The 21154-nt window shown below is 39.9% G+C and overlaps 1 protein-coding gene across 8 annotated transcripts in view; it reads right to left on the reverse strand.

Annotated features, from left to right (window-relative positions):
* Positions 1-3772: 3772 nt before the first annotated feature.
* The window catches only part of sept9b (septin 9b), a 73944-nt gene continuing 56562 nt past the window's right edge, over positions 3773-21154 (reverse strand). For all 8 annotated transcript variants that reach the window (XM_034896951.1, XM_034896958.1, XM_034896925.1 and 5 more), the window contains 8 exons: positions 19357-19485; positions 17467-17548; positions 16594-16731; positions 13356-13473; positions 10172-10267; positions 9962-10058; positions 6533-6584; positions 3773-5819 (listed from right to left, as the gene is read on the reverse strand). In XM_034896951.1, coding sequence (XP_034752842.1) covers positions 5603-5819; positions 6533-6584; positions 9962-10058; positions 10172-10267; positions 13356-13473; positions 16594-16731; positions 17467-17548; positions 19357-19485 — 929 coding nt within the window. In that variant the 3' untranslated portion in view covers positions 3773-5602. The remainder of the gene's footprint in view (positions 5820-6532; positions 6585-9961; positions 10059-10171; positions 10268-13355; positions 13474-16593; positions 16732-17466; positions 17549-19356; positions 19486-21154) is intronic.

Genomic DNA, 21154 nt, shown 5'->3' on the forward strand with positions numbered 1-21154 from the left:
CCCCCCACCCCACTCTAAGAGCTGGCTGCAATCCAGGCAGACGAGTTGCTCCTGATGTTGGAGCGTCGGGAAGGAGATGGAAAGGTGGCGGAGGAGGATGATGCAGGAGGTGTGGATGGGGGCGAGGGGAGGACAGAGCGGAGTACGAGGGGCGGGAACATGAATAGAAACAAGCACAATCCAAATTAAGCAAAGGAACAGATGGATGTTTCACATAAGCGTTGATCAACAACAAATACGGTCACCGTGCTTTGTGTCCGGGAGAGTGAGTTGGCAGGGCTCAAGGGTAAATCGGGCAGAGGATTAGAGAATACTAGTGGTCTGTGTGTACATATATTTGCATTTGTGTCAAAAAGTTGGTCATTTTAAAAGGTGCTGATTATCCAGGAAGGACCAGCATAACACAAAACACAATCGTCGGCATGCACAATTTTAATAAATGCAAAGCCATTAACGAACGGCAACTAATTGCCAAATTACCTTGCGATGATTACTTTGGAGGCGCTGAGCAGCGTGGCAGGGAGTGTGTGAGCTGGGCAACGGATGACGATCTTATGTTTTGGGGTTGTTCTCGTGGCTGATGAATAGTCAGACATAACGTTCTCTGCTGTTCTCTGTGTGTCTAAGTAGCTCTGAAAAAGACAGAGGCTGGCGAAAGGTGTGTGCGCGCGTGCATGTGCGTTTAAGACAGAGAAGCAAGACAACTAGCCACTGGTGGCACACCAGTACAGACAGGCGTTGGCTCGCTCCACAATAGGCTTACCAGTCAGATGGTGAACTGGAATCAGGTTGGCTAGTTGGCCGTCTGGCTGGTAGAACTCTGCCTGGTATCAACAGAGCCAGTGAATCAACAAGAAAAGCTGTGTTTTTCAGCACAGTAGGCTTCATTTTTTCCATCTCTCTCTTTTCTTTCTTAAAATATGGCTTTTCTTTTGCCTTTGATTAGATACTACTCTAGCCTGTAGTTTTGTATCTGATAAACAGCCATTACAGACAAAGACACGATTAAATTACAGAATGGCAGAATTGTGTATTGGCTTTATTTCTAAAAAAGGAAATGCAAGGTGAATCACTGTTTCCATGCCAGTAGATACTGGTAATGTGCCGTCGTGGAGAAATATGGTGCTGGGTGAAGTGCAATGATATATTAGGTGATATGATCCAGCTGAGACACATAATGTACCTGCTGTTAGATTTGGCATGAATTTGTATATTTCTAATGCAGCTCTGTTGTGGAGGGAAGAGGCACGCCACCCTTTCCTTCTTAAAATAAATAGTTACAGGGTTGGAGCCGATCCATTTACTGTTTTTCCATCCCAATGAAATAGCTATAGCCCCTGTGAATTATTATCAAGCACCATAGGGAAAGGAGAGCGCACACAAGCACACACACACCTTTCCGATCTCCACCTGCCAATGCTGTCAATCCAGCAGGCACATCATCACAGAGCCCCAAGCCCAGCCAGCCACCTGCAGACAGACCGCTCACCATCTGAGAGAAAGTGGTGAATAACATTTCACTATGCTATCAGATTTAAAAGCTCATCAGATTTACCTTGCTTGAGCAGACATAACTTAAAATCATGCAGTTGGGTGTTGCTGAATGGCTAATTAATTTAGACCTCCCAGTGTTTCACAGTGTGCTGCTACATGTTGCACATAGTTAATCTGCTAATACTGGAGAACACTGCTGCAAACCCTGTTTAAAGCCTCCCAGGGGGGGGTTTCTTCTGTTCTTGTGACTTCTATCTACATATTTGTTAAAAATAAAGACTTCAATGAGTAGGCACATGCTAGCTGTTAGAGACAGCCTTCCTGTTAACTTCTGTTTTTTAGAAGAATAGAAGTCATTCTACAGTACCATCTAATGCATGCTGTAATAAGGAGGGTGCAAAGGCGCCCTCTGGGTGCTTTGTTGTCATTCAATAATACATGGTTGTCACTTAGTAATATTTCTTTCGAAATATCATAACATTATACATTTACTTTACTCATACAGAAATAAAATGGGGACTCTGGAACAGCAAGTAGCAGTAGCCCAGTTAGTATGTCCTTAGTAAACTGTACCCTATACCCACCTTGTACGTGGCTAGCTAGCATCAAGGACGCTAGTTAGCCTATAAGTAGGTAGCTAGCTAAAATAAAGTAGCCAAAAATGTAAACATGTTGATTGCCATTTGAAGATTCAAATCGAATATGGTTTGAAATGTTAAAATGCATTTTAGTAGCACACATCTCTCACCTCATAATTAAAATACCACGATATTAAATAATTTAAATTAGCCTAGGTATGTGATGATGAAGTGTAGGCAATAAGTGTGTGTTTCAACTCAGTTGCGCACTACATTTTCTAATTTCGCATGGATTGTGTGATGAAATGAATGCACAGCAAACTAGAACTAAAAAAAAATCCAACTGTTGGTCAAATGACAAGAAAAGCAACTGAAAAGAGAGCGTGACCAAACTGACTTACCCGAGTGAACCAACTTTTCAGCATTCATCAGGATTTACAGAGCAAGCGAAAGCACAGCCTACTTGAACGCCACAAATCACCATCAATTATCCAATTAGGCCGGACTCTCAAGGATGCTGACCTACAACAGAACATTTTCAAAATAAAGCTTTTCAGAAAATAATAGTTATGTGTAGGCTACCTAATAAACTGGCAACTACGTGTATATACTGTAGATTGGGATTTTACTCCCTCAAAACAAACTGATGAAGGCCATCTTATGAAATGTATTAGCTGAATCAAGTAAAAACATAGACAGTCTCACACACACACACACACACACACACACACACACACACACACACACACACACACACACACACACACACACACACACACAGTTATTTCAGTTTTTCCACAAGCTGACACTTAAAGAGGAAGTTTTGCTCAGAGAGTCTTTCTCTGTGCCATAAAGTAATCCATCTGATTTTTGAACAAATCTGTCCTGGTGTCATGCAGTGTAAAATGCCGTGTAGACTTTGGTTGAAGATGGTTACTCTGACAGTTATTAATAACAAATTTTACAATTACATAGACAAAGTCGTTAAATGAAACATGCTGCACCAATGAGAAAGCACAGGTGTGGGTTCATGTGCATCACCAAACTAGTTTAGTACCTGTGCCGAGCTGTGGGCCTGTCATAGCAGTGCGACGGTTGTCATTGTCACTCACCTTCAGGTTGGCTTCCTTGTAAAACAGCTTAGATAGAAGTGTCAACGTCAGGTGAGTTTTTAATATATACTGATTTTGCTGGAACTTTAACTGTCTCTCTCCTTCACTTTGTCATTTGTCAGTCTGGCGGTGTTGTCCTCAGCAGCACACAGGAGATTCAAAACAATAAATCAAACACAGAGATGGTTGGGAAAGCCACAGCAGGAGCCCCAACGTGTGAAAAGGGTGACAATGACCTTCAACAGACCACACTGTCAACACATCACGTTCAGCAGGGTGTTTGAGAAAGGATGTGACGGGAGGTGTAAATGAGAAGCCCTGTTGAAGCTGTGCTGTGTGGTGTGTGATGCCACTGCAAAGCTGCAAATTCACATTTCCTCTCACTTGGGCTTGTATTGTGTAGTGTGTGCTGCATGTTTTATACATATATAAATGAAAACAGCTAATCAATATCGACATGTGTTCATGGGTTTAACATTGCGAGAATCTTTAAACCTTTGGGAATTATCAGCATAGAGAAGCATCAGCTCTAAGTGGCCCCTCTTCACTGAATAAAGTTTCTAATTTTTGAAAATCAAGACAATCAACTTTAAACAACAAAAATACCAATCTTTATTCTTTTAGATAGCATATCAAAGATAATCTGATGATACCATTACAAATTACACAAGAACTATACAACAGTAAGCAAACCCAATAACTGTATCTGAAGACAATAGGTCTCTTGGTTTTTGAATGTATTGTCTCTTCTATATGTATGGAACATGTTTTTGGTTCGACTTGGAAGAGGCAGAAAATACACTTTTTGTTAGGAAAATATGTTGCAAGTTTAAATGTAGCCTCTTTAAAATATCCCTTGAGTTTCTATCAATGCACACATTTAACACAAATATTAAAAACTTTCTCTGTAATTTTATTGGCGTTGCTTTCAGGGATAGAAAAACACCTATGAAAAAATCTGCTTTAATCTTGTAAATGTTACCATTCTAACCATTACCTATTGGCAAGATATATAATTGTGAATATTCAATATACAAATATCGACAACTTTTGCACTTTGGTGCAAGTTATAGTGCAGCCTAGCCAACAGGGTACAACGTACTGTGTGAATACAGGCCACAAGAAATACACACTTAGTAAAGATAAAAGATCATCACTGTTGGAGACCTGCAACAAACCTCTGCAAGCCAACAGCTGGAATGAACGTTGAATTAAACGGATTACACTTAACATGCACATAAATACCTATTCATAAATCAATTCTATATGCTGCATGTGCTTTTCTTTAAAACATACCAAAAAATTACTTTTATTTGATTTACAGTCAGAAAAACTAAATGGACAAAACAGCTGCATTGGACAACAGTTGTACAGACTTTACAACTCTCATTGTATATAATAGAACCTGAACTGCAATGAAAATACAACAGTGAATGAGTAATATAAAATGCAAGGTATGACTGTATTACACAACATTGGCATTATATGGAAAGAGACAGGACGGTTTGGCAAAAAGGGGTTTTAAAAACAGAAAATTGACAATAGGACTAAATTCTCCAAAAGCTACTCCACACTGCCACTGCTTATGTTTTTTATTATTATTTTGCAGTGCAGAGGTGTCAATAATATCTTTGCTTTCTCCATGATACTATAAACCTAATCTAAGTATCCTACTTAACCCTAGTAGCTATACAAAACTATGCACCACAACACAAAGCAGACCAGGCCAGTGGCCCAGTTAATCCTAAACCTTAAACACTTAATCCTAGTTAAGAGTTAATTTCTTCCGATATGCTCTTCTTCACTTTGAATGACTGTTTTCCATTTCTCCCCATCTGGGTCGCCGTGCATGGCGAAACCTCCAGTCACCCCAAGATCCTGCAAAGCTATTCTGTCCAAAACAGGCTTTGTTTTCTCTTATGGGCACTCTTTTTTTTTCCATCATACTAGTTTATTCTGATCAAAATCTCTACTGATGATGGTTTCCTTCCTACTTCAATGAATACTGCACTCTACTACAGCCAGCTAATGCTTTAAAAATAAACCAAGCAGCCAGAGTTCAGTAATGAGATATGTATAGATTTTCTTTTGTTTATCCATTACCTGTTAACTTTTTGGGTTTATTGCAAACAATCCTGAATGAAGATGCATTATGCAGTCTGGAAGATGGGGAGAACCAAACAAGCGGAGTTTTGTGCAGTGTGTGGATCTACATTTTGCTCACTAAAGGAAAATGTTGGGATTTACTCGGTCTTGGAACTTCCTGTGGTTAGGTTGCTTTTTTTCCAGGCAGAAAAGGGTCCTTCCAGAAATGGGCTTCACAGCATGAGTGTGTGTTTGTGTGCATGTGGGCTTGTTTATGTATGCAGAATACATGTATGTTTGTGCCTGGCTGTGTCCGGATGTCATATATTGGCTCTACACCTCGTGGGAGAGGGCTTCATGCTGAGCAGCCACTCCGTTGGCCTGCGGGGCGCTGAGCTGCCCCTCAGGCTGACTGATGGCCTTTGGCTGATCAGCAGGATTGTCAGATGGGTGTGAGCTGAAATGGCCATTGGACTCATTTAACCTGCGGACACGATATGTCTCATAGTGGATGCTGCCCGTGATGTCCTTTATGTTCTGCATGTGTGTCCTGCAAGACAGCAAACAGTATTACAACACCAGTAAGTATTAACTATAGTGTTACAGCATAATGCCTACAATGAGCAAAATGTGTTACTTTATAATTCTTTGATTACTAAAGTAGGGGCCAGGGCACAGGCCAAGAGAGTGTTGCATTAGTTGTGAGCTTTTTGTGAATAGTGGACGGTAGCTGTCCCACACTGGACAAGTTCATCTACAAGGGGAAAGTTATCATATGTTGGGATTCTTCTAAAAAGTCAAAAAATACCTATACTATTAAATGTAATTTTTTTAAATGTTAATTTACAGATAAAATCTATATTTTTGTATGTTGTATGTTACAGTATGTTACCAATGTATACCTAGTCATTTTTAATTGAAAAGGTTTGGAGAACCATTGCGTTTGCCTAAAGGTTGGCATTGATTATACTCCTGTACCAACAAGCAACTCAAATGCCAACATGTCATAGAGAGCCGCTGTAGAAACGCCTGTTGTAACACTGACTAGGTAAGCACTCAACCTATCTAAAAGAATTTCATTAGTATTGATTTTAGTAGGAAAGTGAAGCTTCATAGAGCCTTTGGGCTGTTTCCAATTAATTTCAACACAAAGTGAGTTGCTTCTTCTCTAGCAGGAGGCTTGGTCCATCCATAGCATGTCTTTTATATACTTTCATATATATTGGTTATACAATAAACTCTAGAATTAAAATGCAAGCTCACCTGATGAGGAGGTCCCGCAGGTAAGCAAACTCACAGTGTGCAATATTCTCAACTGCAGAAAATAAAAATAGCAAATATTAGTTGAATTACATAACTTGAGAGATTCCCATCAGACTGTTTTATGCAGCAGTTAAATTACCACACACACACACACACACACACACACACACACACACACACACACACACACACACACACACACACACACACACACACACACACACACACACACACACACACACACACACACACACACACACACACACACACACACACACACACACACGAAAGATGTCCAACAAATGAAATGCGATAACTAAATATTATCCCTTCTATTCCACATTACTTGCCATTCCTCAAAGCACCACAAAATGGCAGTGTTGCTCACAAGTCAACTGAAGGGCATCCTCTAACATGACATCTCCAGCAATTTTCTTAAGCCAAGATAACACACTGCTCAGCTTTGGAGTAATTTAATACATCTCGGCTTTCCTCTATATTGGAAAACTTTAAGTGAAACATTTTAACATACTCCCAGTGACAAGCCGCTGGTGCCTCCAGTAGGGCTAACACATGTTTGAATTATAGATTATGTCAAGAGTGTAAATGAAAAAAGGAGGGTGCTATTTATGTAAAGCTTTGAAATCCATGGGCAGGAAATTAAACTCTCTTTGAAAGGAGGAGAGTGGAATAACTGCTGAGTCTGTGAGCGCTGATTAGTGGCGTTGAAGGAAGACGCTGCTAACTTGAAACAAGCTACCCTGCTGGTATCGCCACTCTCTACTTGTACCTACAATATACTGTACAATATATACATTTAAATGCATGTGTATTCCTTTTCCTCCCTCCATCTCTAAATGTTTCTCCAATCCTTGAAATTAAACCGTTTCTTTTCCAGTGGGGATTTATACTGACTTCTCCTCTGAGGCCTAAATTATGTCGGTGCCGACAAGTCCGACAGAGCAGCAGCTTCCTCTCTCCTCCTTTTCCGTGTTCCCCCTCTCCCACCACCTGGCTCTACTAGAAAGGAGCCATTGTTCTTTCAGCCAGACAAGACGGCATTTGTCCCACAATCCATGTACTTCGCCTCTCTTGCCACCGCCATTCTGTGAAGTTAATTTCATGATGCATGCTGAGAGAGTAGTAGTCACCTTCAAATACCTAACACTAAAAGGGCCCATGGTACTACCTTGGAAATGTCATCTTTTCAGGGAGTACAACAGCCTTGTTTAAGCTTGAAATGCATTTCTGAGGTTCATGTTGGAACAATGCAATCCTTAATAGGAAGGAAAAACAAACACATTTCTGCTACACCAATTTGTAGTCAATAAAAAAAATAATTGTGAAATATTGAATATTTTTACCGCTATTTGCGTTTTCTTTCTAAAAATTATATTCTGTTATTTAAATAAAACCATCTGAGAGATTTAGAGGGGACATCTCTCTTCGGTGGAACGTCAACCACTTAAAGAGTTGAAGAGGCCCTGAGTAGACTTTAAGTAGCTATAGGTTATTTCTCACAATGTCTTCAAAGGTCACATTCCCAGTGAACCAGTAGGCCAGGAATCAAAGAGGAACTAGACAAGCAGCTTTTTTAGATGCTGCAGTCGGAATCATTTACAAGATATACAAAAATGGTTTATTTTTATTGATGGTCCCTTGTCCGGGCCTCCTTCAGCTGTCCTTTTGTCCTTCATCAGCATCATCATAACACACACAGACGAGGTGAGGACATTCACTTGCTAAGAACCTCCTTGGCAGTGTGAGCATGAAGTACAGGCCAACAAATGTAAACTGTATCACAGTTGCTGCGTACAAGTGTGTGTGAGGCAGTGTGTCTGTGTTATCCCGAAGGACACAGAAAGTCCTTGTAAATCTCTTCCCCTTGTCTCATACGTGTCCCTAGTTACAGATGCAGAGATATGTATGTAAACAAGTGCCTTGTAGTCAAAGAACAGATGGTTTAACCAGCTGGCCAGATTTTAAAGCCACATGTCGTAATTTCCATGAATTGAAAATTGTGAATCTGTTGTTTTCATGCAAAGCTGTTTCACCATGTTGTTGCTGGTGCGTTGCATAATTGCCATCAACTTACCGGATAGCCTGCATGTGATTTTATTATTAATCAGAGTGATTCAATTAGATGGCCTGTCAACTAACAGGTGTGACCCAGTTGTGAGTGTGGCAAATGAGACATTTTAGTGTTAAATTCCCTCATGTAGATGGATATTATAATAGTATTATGACAATCTAATATATAAAGTTAAGAATTAAAGGTCACATGACATGGTGCTCTTTGGAGGGTTTTATATAGACCTTAGTGAGCCCCTAACACTGTATCTGAAGTCTCTCTCTCAAAATTCGGCCTTGGTGCAGAATTACAGCCACTAGAGCCAGTCCTTCAATGAGCTTTGAGTATGTGCCACTTCTTAGGCAAGGTGGGGGGTGTGGATTTGACCAACTGCCACTTTGCTCGATTGAAAGCCATGATGTCTCTCTCTCATGGGAGGGCCACATTCTCTGGGCAAGCAAAGCAGAGAAAGGGGAGGTAACCTTGCTTCTTATGACCTCATAAGGAGCAAGATTCCAGATCGGCCCATCTGAGCTTTCATTTTCTCAAAGGCAGAGCAGGATACCCAGGGCTTAGTTTACACCTGTCACCATCTCTATCCACTGGGGTACCATAGGCAGGCTGGGGGAATGCGGCCTTTAATAAACCTCAATGGATTTGTCTCAAGTGGACTTTCACTTTAAAGACACAAAACCATTTGTATTTGCATTTTTTAAAATGTGTTAGGTCCATATGTGTTTGTGTTATGTCGTGAATGTGAAAATCAACTGCTACCTTCCCTGTCAGCGCTAGCGCCTGATAAATAAGCGGAGAAATCAGGCCAATTACAAAAGCTGGTCAGTCTGATGTCATGTCGCCTGCGCTCATTACTATTCATGAGCTTGCCCAGTAGCGCTTGGTAAAGGATGCTAATAGCTAAGCTCTCATTGGCTAGCTCTTAGCCAATCAGATTCAATCAGCTTAGCTTGTTGAATATCAATGGGAACTGGCACAAATTGAGTTGAGTCTTCTAGAAGGCGTTCTATACCGCACTAGAATGGCGTGAAACATTTTTACACAAAGAAATGTTATCGAGTCCGCGGTAGAACTTCAGACATTACCACAAAGTAATGAAATATGTGTGGCTGGGCACCTTTAACCAGTGCTGTTATGTGTTTAGACTATTAGGAAACATTATTGTGCCTGATAAATCATTTTCTATTGTCTGTTTGGCAGGACAAGTAACCAGCTGTGCAAGTGTGTGTGTGTGTGTGTGTGTGTGTGTGTGTGTGTGTGTGTGTGTGTGTGTGTGTGTGTGTGTGTGTGTGTGTGTGTGTGTGTGTGTGTGTGTGTGTGTGTGTGTGTTTCTTAAGTATTACCCTCTATGGTGCCCCATTTTGTTTTCCTTCCCAGAATCTTCTTTCCGTTCACCTGGTACTCCTGGTCACTGCCCACAACAGCAAAAGGGATCATCTCCTGTTGCATGAACATAAACACACGCACACGCACACAAACACAATATTGATATGTCAAATGCTTGAGCCACAAAAGGAGACCATCTATTGAACCGACTGAGCCTGTAAATGTACCCTGATTTTATCATTGATCATCCTGTCGTCTGCATCTTCGTCAAACTCTTTCTGAGGGTAAACATCGATTCCATTGGCTCGCAGCTCTTCCCTGATCTGCACAAAGCCAAGCACAATGACACATGGAAACGTTACCTCAAATTGGCAAAATACACAGTAACAGCACAGAAGTTATCATATATACACTACCAGTCAAAAGTTTGGGGTCACTCACAAATTTCCATTGGACTACATTATAGACAGAATCCCAGCTGAGATCAGTTGCCTTGTTTTTTTTAACCAGGGCAGCAGTTTCCAGATTACATTATGTGCTTACATAATTGCAAAAGGGTTGTTTAATGTTTTCTTAGTTAGTTTTTTAAAATAATATCAGATTAGTAAATGATGATGAAAATGAGCATTTGGAACATTGGATGAATGGTTGCTGATAATGGGAAATGTAGATATTGCATTAAAGATAAGCCACCCACTCAGATCAGCTGGTATCCTGTCTATAATGGAGTAAAATTGAAATTTGTAAGTGACCCCAAACTATTGACCGGTAGTGTATATATTTGACCAACTAATTCAGTTAAATAGTGGATACTTTACGACTCTAAAGCAGTCTTCTTTTTATAAATTCACAATTGTTAAATCATTACACAAATGTTTCTATAACAAGAGCTGAAACAGACACTGAAAAAGGGGAAGTCAGATTGGCAAACAAAAACAATCAATTAGGATCAAACCCTTCATCCATCATCTCACCAACATTTAAGTCAATCAGTGACCAAACATGTAAAAAACACTTGATGCTTGGACTGAATCCTGTTTACATACAGGCATATAAGTCGGGTTTTGGAGACTTAAATTAGAGCTGCGCAGACCCACTAGAGGACATAAATAAACACTTTTTGTTATGTTATTCTGGCTGGTGTTGACACTAAATGGTTCCTTATCCCTTGACACGGAGGAGTTAACATTGAGGTTAACAGCTCTTAGGAAACAATCCAGACAGAGGTATATAAAGTGGTCTTCCCTATTCTATGTCTTTAGAATGGGAAAATGTCCTTTAAATGAAAGACAATTTCCAGTTGGTCCTAGATCAAACATTTCATTACTTATGCATGGAAGCTTTCTCAGGTTAGAGGATGCAAAGCAAGTAAACTTTTACAATAAAAGCCACATCAACTCTCAATTAGAGGAATGCAAACAAGCACTCACTGCTGGACACAGGGTGAACATTTAATAGAAAAAAACACGCTTTTTCTTTTTGTTAGTGGCTGTAGGGAAAGTAAAAACAACAATTGGCAGATGCTTTTAGTCAATCATCTTCAGGGTCATACAGAGCATGTGCGGCCAACCAAAACAATCCAACTACAAGCCCTGCAGCTTCCATTCTGTGCCAGGGCCAATCCCTGCTTTGTTCTTATTGGACTGTGTTACAGGCATCATGGGGAAAATGGTAGCAAAGACTCCCATCGTGCACCTCTAAAATGAAAAAGCTTTTAGGGAAGTTTGTAGTGTTGGAAGGAGAGCTTGAAAGATAAAGGAAATGACAGAGTAAGGAAGGTGACTGTCTGCCTCCTGTGGTTTGAGAATTATCTAACAGAAACACACTGAGGAAGAGATGTAGCAGAGACTCAAGCCAGGTGGAGCGAGAATCTTTTGTTGCAGGGGAAGCCGTGATAAGGAGGTTGATGGCTGTGACTTCACAGTGGAGGATTATCTGCTTGGTGAGTCTCATTTGGTGTTAGTTTTCTATGAATGAGAATAATGTAACATACCAAGTAAAAACAAAACAACCCCCGAGAGGAACAACTAGACTACTGCTAAAAATCTGCATGTTAAATTAAACCTTTGATATATTTCCAATGTTTAGTCTGTAAATTTGCTGACCATATAGTTTTGTCCCAGCTCTTCTGATTTTAAAGGGCAGTTAAGGACCTACTGAAACAAAACTAAGAGTATACAGCCATGCTAGCTGCTCTGTGAGGCTGTACTTAGGCACTGAAATGCCCATATAAAGCTGATTCTGATGCAATGTAAACACTTAAGCAGATATAATGTTTATTGTGTTCACCATCGTGTTAGCATGCTAAGATTTGCTAATTAGCACTAATCACAAAATACAGCTAAGGCTGATAGTATTAAATCATAAACCAAAGTCAAGGGATCAATAGGATTAGTTCTCTGGGCACCATGGATATCTGTACTAAATTTTACAGCAATTCATCTAACAGCTTTCAAGACATTTCACTAAAAAAACAAAAATGTGAACTTCATGCTGGTGCTAATGGAAAATCTAGGGATCACAAAACTCATTAGGAGACAATGCCTGAGAATCATGACTGTCTGTGCAAAAGTTTGTGCTTAACCCTTCAATAGTTGTTTAATGGCTGCTAGCATGGCTAGAAATATGAGCAGCACTTATAGATGACCACCAAACTGTAAAACGCTTCAACTACCACATAGTAGTATCAAAAACAGGGAAATTAACTTGGATTACTTGTAGAAACTGATAAATATTCATTGTTCACCAAACTGCTACTTCCAAGTTCCTTTAATTCTGGTCATGTTAAATAGAGGTTGTGTTTTTTTTTTTAAATGATGTACCACACAGCGATGACCTCTCTGAACTTGCTGACTCGTACGATCACCCAGTAATTCACTGGTAACGAAGGGCCTGCCCGCTCGCTTGGCAACTGGGCAGAGGTCCCCCATCTAAAGAAGAGCCAGACTTAAGAGTTCTGGAACGCCGCTCAGTAAATAAATGCTTCAAATAAAGAGTTCTTAATTGCTTCAGTCTGGACTGAGCATGACTTTCAAAGTGTTACAGTTATAGAGATGATACAGTATTTCCCAGCATAGGTACAATGTGGGTTTGCCCAGATGGCTTTTGTTTGTGGTGCCTGGCAGCTCTTCATATGTTACCAACCTGTGGTTGTGGCAATGCATACACATGTTAGTGAGAGGAATCTGTCGACTGTTGTTTACTCATCCATTTATTTTAATCTTAAAGACCTGCTACAGGTTATTGCAGGTGTGATGAGTGGATCAGATTAACCAAAGTCACATGTTAAAAACCAGCCTCACACGCACACAAAATATTTTCAGACACTTTTCAAAGCACCTCTCATCTAACACACACACACACACACACACACACACACACACACACACACACACACACACACACTCTCACCGTCTGTTTAAAGTAGTCCCTCTCCTCTAGGGTGAGTGTGTCGGCCTTGGCAATGACGGGGACAATGTTGACCACTTTACTGAGACGCCTCATGAACTCCACATCCAGAGGCCTCAGACTGGAGGAAGATAAAGATGACAGAACAACTTAATTTCATGCATAAATGTCTGTAACTACCTGTGTTTGTTATTTGGAAACTCCAAATTAAGGCATTCTGGTCTGAAACAAAAAGAAAACTCACAACACTGCGGATTTGTGCACTAAACCTTTAACATTATTTTTTTTCCCCTGTGGCACAGAAACAAATCTACAGAAAGTTATGGCATTGGATTCCTAAAATGAATATAATGAAACAGTAACCACTAGGGGGCAATCATTGTCTGTTCCAATACATTCTGTTCACCCGGGTTTCTCATGTTGACACTTATTGTATTCTATTAACCTATGCTGCCGTTTATTTTCTATACTCATTATTCCTATTACAGTCTCAGAGGTGCAATTTCAGTAAAATAAGAAAGACTTTGCACATTAATTAAGTTAAAGGGTTAATGCATAAAACAGTCTAATGCAGCTTTTTGTTTGCCATCTCCCATTTGTCTCTTGTATTCTTCTCAATTGAAATTTGGACAAAATATATTCTCCATGTTTGTTTTCATTTTACTCCCATAGCAGCCTTATAATTGTGCCTGGTGAAGAACTGAATACCCCTGTCCTAACATCACTCTACACTGCTGTTCTATTCCCTGTATGTTTCCTTTTGCTCTGTGCCTCTATGTTGCCTCCAGTCGCTCCTCGAGACAGACTCCCCTCATGCTGTCTGCTCTGCCCTCCAATTAGCCCCAGCCAAGCCAGGCCAGTCTGGTTCAAAGACCCAGGGGCAGCTGGAGAAGAGGCCTGGCTGACTCTCCACAGTGACTGACAAGCACGCCATCATGACCACAGGATGAAACACAGGGGAGCATGTGTTACATGATGCGAGACAAGGCAAGGGAGAAACAGAGCTGCACAAAGGTAAAGAGAAAAGACACAGTAAGCAGCGTATTCAACCACCCATTACTATGTCTTCATGCATTTTACATGCTGACGGGACAACTGGCATATGCATGCAGAGGTAGGATTGCAAGGAAAAAAAGACAAAAGGTGGATGTCTCTCAGTGTGAATATTTATCAAATATAATTTACGTAACCTTATACATAATCTGCCTATGTACATATGCAGGAACGTACAAATTGGCATGTGAGCTGTGCCATATGCATGACTGAGAATACATGCACAATTTCATGTGTACACATGTATCTTTGCATATGAACACATGGACATCCACAGCAGTAGTTCTTCCTTCCTTCCTTCCTTCTTCTATATAATAGATAAAAACCAGCTCTGAGCTGATAAAACCCAAAGTTCAAACTTCTTTTTTCTGTTAAATGAGGTAACAAGACCTCCCAGCGAGGAAACAATGAGGCTAACCGTTCCATTACCGGAGATGGCTTTTTTAATTGTCTAATTTTACCTTTATTTAACCAGGAAAAGAGTCATTGAGATTTTAAATCTCTTTTTGTACTGGCAAAGACAGGCAGCAGTACAACCACACATACACACAAACACAATATACACACAAACAGTAAAAACATAAAACCATGACCGATGCCATGAGTGTGTTGTGCTTCACTGAGGGTGGTTCATCTATCTGAAACCACAGAAGCAACTGAAATGCAAAATGGTGACATGCAAATTACATTAGAGCCTTGATAAATACTAACTGCTGTTTAAAACGCTTCAGTCAAAAAGACCATCGGAAAAGAAAACAGCATATTTCTAATGATAGACGCCTACAAGAGCTACCAGAGAAGTTCTGTCATCGTTTTCCTGCCTGTCATACTTGGACTGCCTTAACATGGCAGAGGAGCCATGTCTGTGCAATTGGTTACAGAACCGGATTTAAAACTTACAACTGGTGATACTATGGGAAATGAAAAAGGGAAAATAAGCAAAAAGATTAATGACAGAACATGTTTTTTCATTCATGCTGGCTTTCATTTTTTCCACCAATTGATTTCTGTGGGAAGATAACAAGTTCGTCCCACATTAAATGTTATGTTTATTTTTTTAATTTTGGGGTGTATAGAAAATGTAATTACAAATATGTGATGTATGTTCCTTCTTTTAAGTCCAACAAATTCGGAGCATCCACACAAGCGTTAGCATGACTACTACCCGCTTGAGCCCACTACAGGCACTTCTTTACACAAACAGGGATACACACAAACACACATTCTCGGAAGCTGCAGCTGTGGTGACATGAGCAGTTGATGAGGGGGCCTGTCAAACAGCAGGACGCCCAGACACACACATGTCATCCCCCATTCACAGAGAGAACGTTTAAGTGGACAACTGTTGAGTTACTAGTGTGCAGAAATATGAAGCAGCAGTGGATGGAGCTGTAACAGAAATATGCACTCAGATGGTTAGTAAATGTGTGCATGGTTGGTTTGAGTGCTTTTATTTGCATGTATACAATCCATAGATTCCTCTATAAGATTTCTTAAGGTACATTGATATGTGCTAGTCTCTGACCACGTCGGACTCCATTGGAAATGGATCTGTAAACCACTTGATGTCCCATAGCTCTCTGTTTTAACAACATGTTCCAGATAAATGATCAAGGCACTGGAATTAATAATCAAATCCTGATGTATCGCTTTTTTAAATTCAATTCAATGGGAAAACACTTTCAAGCGTAGTGATTCTAAGGATTAGAAGGTTGGCAGAACATTGAAACATGTTAAGGCCACTCAATTTCATACATAGTAGTGGTAAATGCATTAATCAGTAAGCCTTTAACAAACAAAGGTTAGCCACTACAATCCTTAACCACTACAATGTATCCCACTCAATTCACTCAAAAAAAGGCACTTTCTAATTGTTTCCCTGTCTTTCTATTCTATGAGAACTGTTAGTCATTGTGTTTCATTGTAAAATCTGACTCTTCAAGTGATATTCCGTGTTACTGAGGAGGGAATGACTTCCACATGTGGTCACATAAGAGAGAGATGATAGAGAAGAAAAAGAAGAAGGCTGCAGAAGGATGTGGTTAAAAAGCTATGGACAGACAATGGGTTAGGGGAGATTCCCAAAAGGCCTGATTAGACTCTGCAGCTGTGGTAGCTGGTAGAAGGAAGAGCAAAAAGTGGGGGACTTATTTACAAGAGTGCATGTCTCTTGTATGTGTAATCTTACCAGTGGCCTGTGGGAGGTATGAAGTATATGCAGCAGTGCACCCTGGAGTCTGGGATCCTCTTCTTCCTGTTGATGTTTATTTCCTCCTGCAGGTAGGCTTCATACTGGTCATTAATGAACTTCATAATGGGCTGCCAGCTGACAAAACAGGAAAGAGAAGCTAAATTCGTATCAGCTCACAGTCCAAACCTCTGGCTTACAGTTATTGAAGCAGCGGCAGTAACTGAAGAATTGTAGTGATGAATAGTGTGGTTTCATGTAGGGTTATGTTGTGAATCATTGCACTCTATATTCAAAGAATGTGATTCGCCATGTTCTGGAAAACAAAACATTTTTTTATTTTACCTTTATTTAACCAGGAAAAGACTCATCGAGATTTAAAATCTCTTTTTGTACTGGCCAAGACAGGCAACAGTACAACCACACATAAACACAAACACTAAAAACATAAAACAACTGAATCGGCAATTTTTTCAAAGTCAACCACAATCCTAAACACTACAGGCAAAACATCTACAGCCAGATGTGGCTGCCCCCAAGTCAATTAACATCTTCTTTAAAGCAACCAATGAGACCAGCTCATTCATGGATTTCTGTAACATATTCCAGGTTGCAGGAGCAGGAAACTTTTATATTGCTTATATATATTATATGCTATAGAATATGCAATTTTTTAAAACACTAATAAAATTGCATATTGTTGTATGAAATTATATTATATACAAACATAAAATTGCAATGTTATTTAGATGAAACACTGAACTTTGGCTTTGATAAACAAGTCAGAATGAATGAGTGACCATACAAATGCAATGATGGAAACAACAAAGGTCACAGCTACAGAGGCCTTCAGATAAAGTAAACTGAGCTCACCAGTTTTCATTGTTAATCTGATCCCCAAAGCCTGGAGTGTCAATTACTGTCAGCTTCATCCTAACTCCTTTCTCCTCAATATCTGGACAAAGGAAATATATAATTAGTAGTTACATTAGTAGTTATTTTTGACACAGTGGGGCTCGAAAGTTTGGGCACCCCAGATCAAAAAAAAAAATGTATAAATGCAAATAAAGAAGCCAAGAAAAGATGGAAAAACCTCCAAAAGGCATCAAATTACAGATTAGACATTCATATTATATGTCACAAAAAGTTTGATTTTATTTCCATCATTTACACTTTCAAAATAACAGAAAACAAAAAAATGACATCTGCAAAAGTTTGGGCAGCCTGCAGAGTTAATACCTTGTACTGCCCCCTTTGACAAGTAACACAGCTTGGAAATGCTTCTTGTACTTCCAAGAGTCTTTCAATTTTGTTTGAGGTACCTTCACCCATTCTTCCTTCCGAAAGTCTTCCAGTTCTTTAAGATTTCCAGGCTGTCTGTCACGCACTGCTTTTTTAGGGTCTATCCATAGATATTCAATTATGTTGAAGTCAGGAGATTGTGAAGGCCATGGCAAAACCTTCAGTTTACGCACCTTGATGTAATGCACCGTGGATTTTGAGGTGTGTTTAGGATCATTATCCATATGTAGAAGCCATCCTCTCTTTAACTTCAGCTTTTTCACAGATGGCATCAAGTTAGCGTCCAAAATTTGCTGAAATTTTATGAATCCATTTTTCCTTTACTCGTGAAATGTTTCCTGTGCCCCTGGCTGCAATACAACCCTAAAACATCCACCCCCATACTTATCAGTTGGACAGAGGTTCTTTTCATTAAATTCTGTGCCCTTTCTTCTCATGCTCATTCCGTCAAGTTCTATTTTGTTTATTTTTTAATCTATTTTAAAAATGTTATTGTCTATAAAGCGTCCTTGAGTGTTAGAAAGGCGCTGTTAAATAAAATGTATTATTATTATTATTATTATTATTTCCACATTGCAACAGGCTTGTCTATATGTTCATTTGCAAACTTCAAACGCTGATTTTTGTGGTAAGGACGTAGAAGAGGTTTTCTTCTGATGACTCTTCCATGAAGACCATATTTGTACAAGTATCTCTTTTTAGGGGAATGATGTATCACAACTCCAGTGTCTGCCAGGTCTTTCTGGATGGATCGTGCAGTCAAACGTGGGATGGATTTGCTTTTCTCAAAATCCTGTGAGCTGTTTTTCTTGGTCTTCCAGATCTTGCTTTAACTTCCACTGTTTCTGATGACTGGCATTTCTTAATTACATTCCGAACAGAGGATATTGGGATCTGAAAACACGTTGCAATCTTCTTATAGCCTTCTACTGCTTTGTGAGCGTCAACTATTTTCAGTTTCAATTTTCTAGACAACTGCTTAGAAGAACCCATGGTGCCGATTGTTGGGGCAAGGTCAGATGGGTCTGGGCATTTAAAACCTTAAGATTGACATCACCTGGTCTTTCCAGATGATAACTGAGGACAATCCATTAAATCTTCAGGTCTCAGCTTTCCAAAGGGGGCGGTGCATACTATAAACTCTGCTGGGTGCCCAAATTTTTACAGACGCAATTTTTTAGTTTTCTGTTATTTTGAAAGCGTAAATGACGAAAATAAAATCTAACTTTTTGTGACATAACACAAATGTTTAATCTGTCATTTGATGCCTTATGGAGATTTTGTCATCTTTTCTTGGCTTCTTTATGCACATTAATACAAATTTTTACCTGGGGTGCCCAAACTTTTGAGCCCCACTATACAGAAAGAAACAAATCAGTAATATGAAAGTGCAGGAGGAAACACATTGTTAATACTGTATATATTTTGGATGTAGGCTAAAAAACATGAACATTGGCTAACCGTGACTGATGGATTTGATCTCAATAGTCTTGGGGATCCTCTCCTCTGGGTTCGGCTGCACCGACTTACGGCTCACTTTGGATTTGAACAGGGTGTTCATCAGAGTGGACTTTCCAAGGCCGCTTTGCCCTGATCAGGAAATCACAGTTAGAGAAACTGACAGTCACAAGGACAAGAACCTCATTTAACCCTAACATAAGAGTTTCTGAAAGGCTTTTTCTCACAAAAACAGTGAGACCGAATATGCACATGACACCATCTTCAATATATGGATTCTAAAGTGAGTGTGTATGTCATTAGACAATAAGCATAGCAGGACAGTTGCAAGATCAGACACGCAAGCTGTGGAACACACACACACACACACACACACACACACACACACACACACACACACACACACACACACCTTCTTCAGAGCTATTTAGACACACAAAGAACAGTACAGAACTCAGCTGTAGAAGAACAGTAGAGAACTCAGTAGAGAACGTTATATCTCAGCAGTCCTGAGCTGCGAGAACAACCAAAACCAAACAAAAGATCATCAGCCGTTGCCCAGCTCACACACTCCCTGCCGTGCTGCTCAGTGCCTCCAAAGTACTCTACGCAAGGTAATATGGTAATTAATTGCCGTTCTACTGCGCTCAAATCACTAGGGGATGAACAATCCAGCATTTCTAATAAACACTTTTAGACTGCGCACACTGACTACCTCTGTGACAAATCACCTTTGGTAATCAAATCATGACCAATTTCATTTTTATCTACTGTGTGACCCCAATTAAATATACCCTTTATAGAAAAATGTGCTTTCAAAATACAAGACAAAGAGTAACTTGAAGTTTTTCTGCAAACTGAGTTTTACAAAATTACTTTATAAATGCATGACATTTCTTGTTTATGTGGTCCTTGGAAAAGATGGATAGAAAACATAGTGGTAATCTAAATGTTAATTCAACTTTAGTACTTCCGTCTCTGGGCTGTTTCATTTACCTCCATATTTCTCTGTTCACAGCACATTTGGGCAACCACGGTGGCATGTGGAGTATTGCTGTCAGGCCCTCTTTACACCCAGGGCGGCCTTTTCCACCACTCTCTCTCTCTGTTACACACTTGCCCTTTCACACACTCTAGATTCTGTCAGTTTCATGCATTACCCACACATTTTCTCTCTCACTGACCCACCCTGGCTGCCCTCTCTGTATGGTGGAAATCAAAAGGTCAGCTGGCTGAGGGCAAGGATTAAGCAAATGCATCTCTTAGGAGACCACAATGGACACAGCCAAGACCACATCTTCTCTAACCTTTCACACTTAACACACCAGCGACAAGCTTGTCGGCCAAAGTTTCTGTTAGAAACTTCAATAGAAAAATAGATGCTCTAGTTTTAAATTTCCTGGCATTCTTCTTAAAACTCATATACATAGGCAAGGAAGAATCTAACAAAGTTAAGGTACAGAAAGCTCATCAAACCTACAGCAAAAAATAGGTATCTTAAATATTGCATACTGTTGCATTTTAAAAAGGGTGAACACCATACTTGTACAATTTCAAGAATCCTGGTGTCTGGAGACCGTCAAACATCTAATTACTACCTAAAGGGATTGCTTGCCTTTTGAGCCTATTTTCGGGCACAAAAGGCAGGTCAATACTGGCCTTTACAGTGAGAAATAGAACTCCAACAAAGAGTTAGGCAACTATCTGCCAATGCATTACCCAGATAAACTTGATACGTAGTTATAGCATGGTATGTTAGCTCCTTTTGGCAATCAAACATCATACACGCAGGTTTAAACTC

The sequence above is a fragment of the Etheostoma cragini genome, chromosome 2 (assembly GCF_013103735.1).
Source record: "Etheostoma cragini isolate CJK2018 chromosome 2, CSU_Ecrag_1.0, whole genome shotgun sequence".
In the NCBI taxonomy this organism is placed as follows: Eukaryota; Metazoa; Chordata; class Actinopteri; order Perciformes; family Percidae; genus Etheostoma; species Etheostoma cragini.